The following is a 10,529-nucleotide window of genomic DNA, read 5'->3' as shown; positions in this document are numbered from 1 at the left end:
GGCAACACCAAGTGCTGCTGCTGCTGCTGCTGCTGGGCACAGCTGCTGGGCCAGCACTGATCTGCCCCAGCTCTGCACACAGAAATTGCTGCTGCAGCTCCAGAGAAGGCAACAAAAGGGCATCTCTGCAGAAAACTCTGCTGGGAGATCCATTACTTCCTTTAAAGCCACCGAGAGTGCAGCCCCTCATTGACACAGTCTGTGGCCACAGGGAAGGCGGAGAGAAACAAAATGAGAAATGGCAAAACAAATGGCTTTTTTTTGTGGACAATATGAAAAAAGTAAAAGAAAAGAAAAAGCCCACAACCAAATGAAGAAGAAGTATCAAAGGTGACTTTTATTACAAATGTTGGGCAGAAATTGCCCAGCAGTTTAATGTTCCTGAAAGCATCCAGTCATCAGTCTCCACACTGCAGCCTTGAGCTCCTGGTTCCTCAGGCTGTACATGAGGGGGTTCAGGGCTGGAGGCACCACTGAGTACAGAATCCAGACAGTGCCAGATCCAGGGATGGGGAGGACATGGAGGGGGGCTTCTGGTAGGCAACTCCTACAGTGCTGACAAACAGGGAGACCACAGCCAGGTGAGGGAGGCAGGTGGAAAAGGCTTTGTGCCGTCCCTGCTCAGAGGGGATCCTCAGCACAACCCTGAAGATCTGCACATAGGAGAAAACAATGAACACAAAACAACCAAATATCAAACAGACACTAACTGTAAGAAGTCCCAGTTCCCTGAGATAAGATTTTGAGCAGGAGAGCTTGAGGATCTGTGGGATTTCACAGAAGAACTGATCCAAGACATTGCCATGGCACAAGGGCAGGGAAAATGTATTGGCCATGTGCAGCAGTGAATAGAGAAAGGCACTGGCCCAGGCAGCTGCTGCCATGTGGGCACAAGCTCTGCTGCCCAGGAGGGTCCCGTAGTGCAGGGGCTTGCAGATGGACACGTAGCGGTCGTAGCACATGATGGTCAGGAGGAAATATTCTGCTGAGATGAAGAAGAGAAAGAAAAAGAGCTGAGCAGCACATCCTGCATAGGAGATGTTCCTGGTGTCCCAGAGGGAATTGTGCATGGCTTTGGGGACAGTGGTGCAGATGGAGCCCAGGTCAGCGAGGGCCAGGTTGAGCAGGAAGAAGAACATGGGCGTGTGCAGGTGGTGGCCGCAGGCTACGGCGCTGATGATGAGGCCATTGCCCAGGAGGGCAGCCAGGGAGATGCCCAGCAAGAGGCAGAAGTGCAGGAGCTGCAGCTGCCGCGTATCTGCCAATGCCAGCAGGAGGAAGTGCCTGATGGAGCTGCTGTTGGACATTTGCTGGGGCTGCACATGGGCACCTGTTCATGAAGAAAGGACAGTGGCAAGTCTGGAGAGGCTGCTTTGGGCCAAACCTGGGCAATTCCCTGCAGACTGTCCTGCTGGAACTCACCCAGCCTTGTTCCTGCTCTGGGAAATCGTTCATCCAGGTCCCTGCCTGAGCTCCAGTTGTGCTGGCTGAGTGTGCCAGGAGCAGCCAGGCCTGTGCATGGGGGCTCTTGAGGAGCCATCCCTGCCCTGATGCCCTGTGTGCGTGGCCATGCGGCAGAGGGACAAGGCTGGATATTCAGGATTTGTCAGGGAAATCACTCCTAATGAAGAAAGTCTTGTTAGCATCTGCACTCACAGTCCTATAGGACATGGATGGCAGGAGCTGGTTTAAGGAATTGTTTTCCTACCCACACATCATTCCTGGCTCTCTGAGGACAGCAATCCCCAGCATTTCTGCTGCACTCAGAGTTTGCCACTGAGAGATGGGAGAGGCAAAGGATTCCCCGTGGCTCAGGGAAGGTGAGGGGCTGGATGGGCTTGCTCCCAACTGCCCTGGCTTTGCACCTTTGGCTGCAATCAGAGCACAATCACACTCCTGGGTCACCCTGGGATACTCCAAGAGGCTGGAACTCCAAGAGATCCAGGCACAGATCTGCACCCAGGAGGGCAGCTCAGAGCCTGGCAGGGCACAGCCAGGGATCTCCTTGCTGTGCCCATGATGGGATCTCAGGGAGGGGGCTCAGCTCATTCCCCTTTCCCATGGACTGCTTTGCCCACAGCCCCACAGGTGCCAGGGAAGCTTGGACACCCCATTCCCATGGACAGCCCTGCCTGGCAGGAATGCCAAGGGCAGTGCCTGACTCAGCTGCTGCAAATGCCAGAGCCTCCCTGAGAGCAGCAGATAACAGTGCCAATGTCAGGGCAGGGCAGAACGAAGAGCAGATGTTGTGGTGCTGTGCCTGAGAGGGCAGGGCAGAGACAGCCGGGCACTCAGGACAGCGCTCCCGTGCCCAGCTGTGCCCGGCACCTCCCACACACCAACAGTGCCCTCCTGCCCCAGCCCTGCTCTCTTCAGCCCCCTCTCCTTCCCTGAGCATCTCCCTGGGCCTGGACATTCCATCCTGAGAGGAGCCTTGTCCCTGCCAGCGCTCACAGAGCCCATGCCAGCCTGTGTGCCCTGGCTGGGGCCCTACAGAAACCTGCCTGTGTGCAGGGCCCTGGCTGGGGCAGGCTCTGTGTGCAGCTGGGCAAGGGCAGCTCAGGAGAGCCCTGCTGGGCCCTGCAAAGGTGATGCTGCTGCTGTGCAGGGCTGAGGAGTGGCTGAGGGCCCTTTGGGAGGCTCCCAGCAGAGACACTGACCACCCAAAGTTACAGTTCTGGACTCTCTCCATAAATGCTCAAACATTCCTTGGATGATCCTGTGTGTCCCTCTCAACTCAGAATGTTCTGTGAGTATCTGATTACAATTCCTGTTCTGCTTCTCTCATCCCCTTGTTGTCTATAATCAAAAAAGAAAAAAAAAACCAAACCTTTGCAACAGTGTTAGAACAGTAAAGTAAAAACCAGACATAAATTGGAAGCTTCCAGGTGTCCCAGTGGGGATGGGGCACACCTGGGGCCTGATTTCAACAACTTATTAAGGTTGATTAATTAGGATATTTAACAGGAACATCCAATAGCAGATTCAGTTGCCCCAGTTACACACCCTGGCTCAACCCATTGGAGTAGGTCCAAGGGCTTCTTTACCTTCACTTTTTGTTATGACTGCTCATTTATCTGGTCAATAAAAAAAATGGTTTTGTAGGTTCTCTTCCTGATAATAGGACTATTTGATAATAAGACTGATAAGACAGTATTTCAGGAATGTATTTAGACAGTGAGCTTATTTTTCTAAAATCTCAGAGAATGGTTAGGAAATGTACTAGAGTTAATTAAGGATTATAATTATATAAGTATATAAGAGCAGTTTAATATAGTGAATAAGAATTTAGTAGTGTTAAGTAAGGATTGTAGATTTTTAACTATATAATAGTAATTTACAGAGCTATGAATGTATCAAAAATGTATAAAAAGCAATAATCTTTTTGCCATCACCCCAACTTTCCCACCCTGCTCCAAGCAGGAAATTGAAAACACTCTCAGGAAAGCTCCCGATTTTTACAGCAATCCCAGGCTTACCTTCTTTGGGAAGTGCCCTCCAGAGCAGTGCCCAGGCTGGTCTGGAGCTGGGAGCAGCCCTGCCCCACCCAGCCCCTCTCAGCAGCAGCCCCTGCCCTGCTCAGGGCGGCTCCTTCCCCCCAGAGCTTCTCCCCAGCGCTGGGAGCAGCTGCCAGGGCTGGCTGAGAGCTGTCGCTGGCAGGCAGCAGAGTCCCTGCCCCAGCACAGCGCCCTGGGCTGCAGGACCCTGCTCTGCAGGACAGCCCTGGGCACCCCTGGCTGCAGCCCTGGCTGCTCAGCCCTGCAGCAGAGCCTGGCAACAGGAGCTGCCTTGGGCTGTGCCTGGGCTGGGACAGCAGGGAAAGCCAGCCCTGCCCTAGGGCCACAGCCCTGCCCTGGAGCAGCCCTGAGAGTCCTCCTGAAAGGTCCTAAAAGCTGTGGGATGTGCCAGCTCCAGGGGATCCCTGCAGGAACTGCAGCTTCTCTTCCCACAGCCAGGGAATGACTGTTTCAAACCTGGGCTGTTTTCTGCTCTAGTGAGCCCTGAGTGAGCTCTGCCCTGTGCTCCCAGCCCAGGCTGAGTTTAACCCCTCTGTGCCTCTGTGCTGTGCCCGGGCTGGCTGCAGGCAGTGCCCCAGCCCTGCTGGGCTGTGCACATGAGCTGCTCCTGCCCAGAGCTGTCTCCCTGCAGCACTGCCCTTGCCAGGAGCCGCCTCTGTGCCAGGAGCCTCTCCGCAGGTTTTTCAAAGGACTTTGGGTTTGGCTTTTGCCTTGGAGTCTCTGAGAGGTTTGTGCAATCATGGCCTCCAATTATCTGCTGTAATTAGTCCCTGGAGAGGCTTTGTCAGTAACAAAACTCAGTGGGCTCATTAATGCTTCAAGGTACTTCAGTTATTTGAAGGTACTTGGTGTTTCCCTTTTGATACAGACTCTGTGAGAGGTTTGTGCAATCATGGCTCCAATTATCTGCTTTAATGAGTCCCTGGAGAGCTTTGTACTGACACTCAGTGGGGCTCATTAATGCCTTGAGATACTCGAGGTTTTTAAGGTACTTTGGATTTTTCTTTCCACACCGAGTCTCTGAGAGGTTTTGGGGCCATCCTGGCCTCCAATTCTCTCCTCCAAGGAGTCCATGAAGAGCCTGTGTTGGGGATGGACCTCAGTGGGACTCATTCATGCCTTGAGACACTTTGGGTTTTGTTGTGATGAGGGAAACTTGGATGCTCAATATGAGTGTTTAGCAAGCTTCATTTATTGAAGAGAGCATCAGACTTTTATGCACAACAAGCAATAAGCTCATACATATTCTGCAAGCTAAGCAATCTATTGGCTATTCTACAATATCAGCTCTTCCTCATACCTTAGGGGTTACATCTTTCTTTTCTCATGTCTCTCTCACTACTTGTTATTGTACCACAGCCATGCTCAAGGACACAGTGTTTTGCAGGTGCAGGGACCCAGATTAGCTGCATCCTCCCAATTCTTGGTCGAGAGCGTGGCCCCTGTCACGTAGTCATTCCTCCACACCTTATTCTCTTCCCCTCAGATTTTCCCACACCCTCCCCAGGCCCTGCTCTGGAGTAGCGTTGGCTGTGCCACCCTGGATCCTCTTTTCCAAGGTGGTGATGGCCGCACCACTTGGAACATGTTCTCCCACTCTTCACCTTCTCTTCCTGGCCCTGATCTCACCTCTGGCTCCACCTCTGGAGGCTGTGACCACTCCATCACAGTACACATCTGTTCCAGGGAAGATGGAACCAGAAACCCCACTGCAGAAGCCGTCCTTTTCTTTACTCCCCCAAAATGGTGATGCCCATAACCGTCCTAGCAGAGCCCCAGACAACTTGCTGCAGTGACCCAGCACAAACATCAGGGCTTCCACTCCTTCTCCCAAGAGGATCTCCCACTTCATTGCCTCTGCCGGCACCATAGGGCCCCTCCAAAGCCAGGCCAGTCCATCAAACAGTTTGGGACCTGTGTTTCAGCATCGAGAGCCTCCTTTGAATGCAGCCATTGCCATCTGGACTCCCCAAAGAAACTTTGTGTTCAACCAAATTGTGCCTGTGCCAGTGCCCACTGCCATGGATTGCAGTGGCAGGCATCTCCAGCACGCCATGGTAAACTGCACTCGACAAAGTTTGACACCCAGAGCTCCCAAGCACAGCTGGTGGAGAAGGAGAAATCATCACCAAGCCTGCTCCAGACAGCAAATTAATGTAACTGTGCAAGTTTTCTGTAGAAACGCTAACACTTCCCTTTTTATTCCCCCTTCCTGGTAAATATATTTCCAGTTGTATTTATATCATTTTAATTTTAAGCGAGTTCTAGATCATGTTTATATCACAAAAGATATGTTTGTTTGATTAACCTTTTCCAACCCCCCAGTCTTCATTAAAAAGGAGTAGCTTGATTTAATAGTACTAATTTAAGTGATGTAAGCTATTAAATACCAGAATTATTATTTCATTTGTTAATGTTAATTTAGTTTTTACAGACTATTATTATCTCTTTTCATTTTAATATATACATAAATGTAAATAGTTCTCAACTAATATTACAAGAAGTTAATATGACACAAACAATCCTAACTCCCATTACTCATGTTAAGTTTTTAAATCCCTTTGTTTTAGTTAATTGGAAAAATCAAGTTTCCAGAATATACTCTTTATACCCTATTATCCTTTATGCAAGGAACCCCCAGAAAAACAATATCTCATGATAAATGTATAAGTCTAATTTGATGCTTGATTTTTCACTGGTTTAAAAAGTTTTTTACAAATGATGAGTTTCATTTTGTGTTTTTATAAATTATGTGTTTTACTTTCATACTTGATGTTGCAAATTACAATTTTTGTTAGCAGAAAAGTAACAGAAGTTTTAATTAGAGTGAAAAGCAAGTGAAAAGAAGGTGTGCAAGCTGTTTGATTGTAAGTCAAGAAGTGATAGTATAGAATACTTGAAAGATGTTTAAAGGGAAGAGAAAAAGAGGAAAGAGGAAAAAAGGAAAAAGAGAAAGTAAGAGAGTGAGCAAAAAAGAGAAGGACTAATTTACTAAGAATAAGGGTATTAAGTTGAGAGCAAAGAAATGAAAGAAAAGGCTTTAGTTAAGTGTTATTTTAATTATTACATTAAACTTACTTTCTTACCTATACCTTTTAATCTTCTCGTGTGTACCCCCTTCATGTTTAGTCTTTCCATTAAGATTGTTTATTGTCTCAAGTTTAGCTAAAATTATCAGTTTTATAATTGTTATTGTCATGTTAATAGTGTTTTACTGTTCATTATTATGTCCCTGGGAATCCCTTTATGAGTTGTCATAATCCCTCTGTAAGTTACCCCATAACTTAACCCCATAAGTATTAACTAATTTAAGGGCTATAACTTAAATTATTCCCCTGTTTCTAAAAGAAAGCAAAAGGGGGAGGTGTGGGGTTCCCCTGCCCCAGGAGGTGGGGATTCTACACAGACAGAGAGCATCGGGCGAGGGGTGTGATTTAAAGAAGATTCCACCCCTCCATCCTGTGGGCCGTGACCCCGGAAGCCCAGGAAGAAACACTCCACTCCATTTTGTCAAATAAGGAATGGCCCCAGAATGTTCTTCTTTTTCTGTACTTCCATTAGTTTAAATTCTACTGCAATGTCCCCACCTTAGTTTTTTCCATTGATTTTTTTCCCTTAGTTTTTTCCTTGATCCACCCCTTTGCAGTCCCCTGCTCCTCTTGCTATTGGACCCCAACCCTAAACACCACCCCTACCCTGTCATGTAAAATCCATGACCCTCCGCCCCTCGTTTCTTGTCTTGGTCCCTGGCACAGTAAAGGATCCTGGGTTTTGCTAAACCCAGACCCGTCCTGTTGCCTTCCTGTCCCTGTTGGTCACCGGTGGCTGCCTGAGGTCTGAGACTCTGGGGCCCGGGGGAGTTGTTACACCACAGGCCCCTGGACACGAATGCCAGCCCTTTGTCATAGGAAACAAAACTCACTGCCCCAGTTTCCTGATGTCAGTTTGCAGGAGGCGCTTGGCACTGCCAGGGCAGCCCAAGTTGGAGGTGGTGGCAGGTTGGATCTGGGAGACACCCTGTGCCGTTCGGGATTTCAGGAGGCAGCAGCCCAACTGGGGCCACAGGCCCCTGGGCTGAACGCAGGCCTTTCTCCATTGGAAACAAAACTCACCACCCCAGTTTCCTGATGTCATTTTGCAGAAGGAGCTTGGCACTGCCAGGGCAGCCCAAGTTGGAGGTGCTGGCAGCTTGGGTCTGGGAGATGCTGTGCGCCATTCAGAATTTCAGGAGGCGGCAGCGCAGTTGGGGCCACGGGCCCCTGGACACGAATGCCAACCCTTTTCATGGGAATCAAAACTCACCAATCCAGTTTCCTGATGTCAGTTTGCAGGAGGCGCTTGGCACTGCCAGGGCAGCCTGAGTTGGAGGTGGTGGCAGGTTGCCTCTGGGAGACACCCTGCGCTGTTCGGGATTTTAGGAGGCAGCAGCCCACTCGGGGTCACAGGTCCTGGACATGAACACTGGTGAAGGAAAGATCCAATGTTAAAAACATCACCCAGGCAATGCTCTTTTGACAAGTTCTGCCCTGAGCTTTCCTTAAGAAGATCTGAAACGTTCAATGTCACCAACAAAGGCTCCTGCAATGGCTGCTGGCCAGCAGAGCAGGGCTGTCAGCTGTGAAACAAGTGCTGCCACAAGCAGCAGCTCCCCCAGGGCAGCAAATCAAGAGGTGGGAAGGAGCTGATCTGACGGCCAAATCTCCTTAGCTCCTTCTGAAAGAGCAGGAACAGTTCCTCATTCCAATGTGGTGGAATGCTGGGCACCACACCTCCAGGTGAGGACTGGACACAAGTTTGCTCCCACTGAGTGCTGTGATGGTTTCTGCAGGAGCTCTGGGCCCCTGTGCTTGCCATGCACAATGAGGAGAGAAGGAGCCAAGTGCACTGATGTGGAAAATGGATATGTAAAAAGTTTTTAGAGCCTAATAGAAGGCCCACACAGTATGAATCTGTATATAAATCTTGAGACAAGAAATGCTGACTTAAAAATGCCATGGAATAGGACAGATATTGTTGAGAGAGAAATGGAGCTAGAAAAAAATTTCAAAAGATTGCCTTGCAAATAAGACTTTGGAAAAATAAAGCTATGAAAATGCATTGTAGTGGGACCCACAAGGGGTAGTTTGAAATAATTGGCTTTAAGGCATCTACAACATGGTGTGGAAAAAAAGCAGATAGACCAAGAAACACTTAAAAGGTATTATAATTAGGAAATAGTCAGCTTCTGATTGTGATGGCATGAATTATAACATCTGTATTGTCTCACCCTTCTCATGAGACTGAAAATGGAATAAAAGTTTTTAAAACACCTCTCAGTTGTCCCATTTCTAGGTCCAGAAAAGAGTATTATCCAACACACTGACACACCTTTGCCTCGAGCATAACCCAGCCGGCACCAAACACACTGAAAGGTTTCCCCTTTGGCCCGTGTCTTGAAACATCAGGTCTGCTGTTTGACAGCTCAGGTTGGTTTGGTCTCAAGGAGTTTCCCTCAGAAATACTGGGTTTGTCTTCCTCTGTGCCTTTCCCGCAGCAGCCTTGGGGATGCTCCTATGTGAAGCCATCTGTCTCACACAGTTTGAGACAACTTAAAACAGGATATTGTGCAATAAGTCGTCTCCGCTATAGTGTTCCAACAATCCCTTTCCAGCAATAGAAAATTATTACTAATAGATGAAAGTGGAAAAACCCCAACAGTTTATTAACAAACAGAATCCCCCCATGACACGTGTTCCAAGAAGGCGCTGGGTTCTCTCTCAGGAAGAACAGGAGCTGTCACGGAGCAGTTCCAGCAGCTGATGGGAGCTCGGTGGCTCGTCTGGCATTGGCTTTCTCCCATGGCAGAGCTCCCTGGAACGGTGAGGGCAGGGGAAGCAGCTGGGCTGGAGCCCCTCGCTGTCTTTTCTCCCCAGCGTGGCTCAGCTCACAGACTCTCGGGCTGGGAGCGGGGCCGCTCCGCGTCGGCTGGCACCATGTCCCTGGGCTTGGACAAACAGTTTTCTGCCAGGAGAGCCCTGCACACTGCTCCACAGATCCCTCATAAAGGCCCAAACCAACTCCAAACACTCTGTCTGCAGCAGCTTTTCACAAAGGGCTGCAGAAATCCAGGACAGCTGCAAGTGAGTGTCGCAAGGCTCTTGTCTTGTTCCTGACAGCAGAATTCTTGATGATCTTATGCAATTTTATTCAGATGTAACATGAGAGCTGAGGTTTTTTTGTTAAAATATTTCATGATGAGTAACAAGCCTTGGGAGCATGAGGTACAGGACTGACACGTGAAAGCATGAGCATATCCTCCAAAGTGGCCAGTTTAATTGTCCATTTTATTACTCTTGTATTTACTCCACACTAATAAGGAAAACCAAGCTTTGCTTGGAGGCAAAACAGGCATGGGATACACTACGGTCCCTCGCAGGCTCACCAGGGCTGAGAGTGACAAAGCAGGCAGTCTGCTTCATTGTGAACGACTACAGAGCTACATCCCAATCTGGTTTAATTAGTGTGGTATTATTAAGAGCTCCTTTTCTGCATGAGATACACAAAGGAGATCCCAAAGGATTTTCATGCAAGCATGCAGTCAAGAACTGGTCCTGCTATCCTAATGAAGGATGGCTTTGGCAATTACACTCCTCCCATTCATCTTTTGATGCAGACACTTCAGGTTTTCCCCCACACCCCTGCAAGGCTGGCAGTCACTGTTTCCCATTTCCTGTTCTTCCCTAGAGATGGTGCAGTGGCTGCTTTGAAACAAAAAGCCCTGAGATCTGGACAGCTCGAAGGAGCACGAAATGCTAATTAAGTGCTCATATTGGTAATACCCAGGTCTGCACTTCCCAGTCCTCTGAAGCAGCAGCAGCAGGACCATGCATCATTCCTGTTGGTGGATGTTCATGTTTCTGGTGTGCAAGAGCAATGGCTTTGAGGAGGGACAAAAATGCCCCTATTCAAACAGTGGGTGTGCAAGGAGATGTGAAGTTTCACAGCCTTTTCTAGGATATTTCAGAAAGATCT

General features: G+C 48.9%; 1 protein-coding gene across 1 annotated transcript; it reads right to left on the bottom strand.

Moving 5' to 3' along the window:
• Positions 1 to 455: 455 nt before the first annotated feature.
• Positions 456 to 1,307, bottom strand: LOC139604752 (olfactory receptor 14C36-like). Its single transcript, XM_071455981.1, has one exon. It carries the CDS (start codon positions 1,305 to 1,307, stop codon positions 456 to 458), a length of 852 nt encoding a protein of 283 aa, XP_071312082.1.
• Between the last annotated feature and the right edge of the window lie 9,222 nt (positions 1,308 to 10,529).

Source organism: Agelaius tricolor, unplaced genomic scaffold, assembly GCF_023055355.1.
Source record: "Agelaius tricolor isolate 1412-34295 unplaced genomic scaffold, bAgeTri1.0.p SCAF_55, whole genome shotgun sequence".
Classification (NCBI taxonomy): Eukaryota; Metazoa; Chordata; class Aves; order Passeriformes; family Icteridae; genus Agelaius; species Agelaius tricolor.
This window is presented reverse-complemented; position numbering and strand designations above follow the sequence as displayed.

What these genes read in the sequence shown, in the direction of transcription:
- LOC139604752 (XM_071455981.1), bottom strand. Translation starts at nt 1,307, where the DNA reads ATGTCCAACAGCAGCTCCATCAGGCACTTCCTCCTGCTGGCATTGGCA.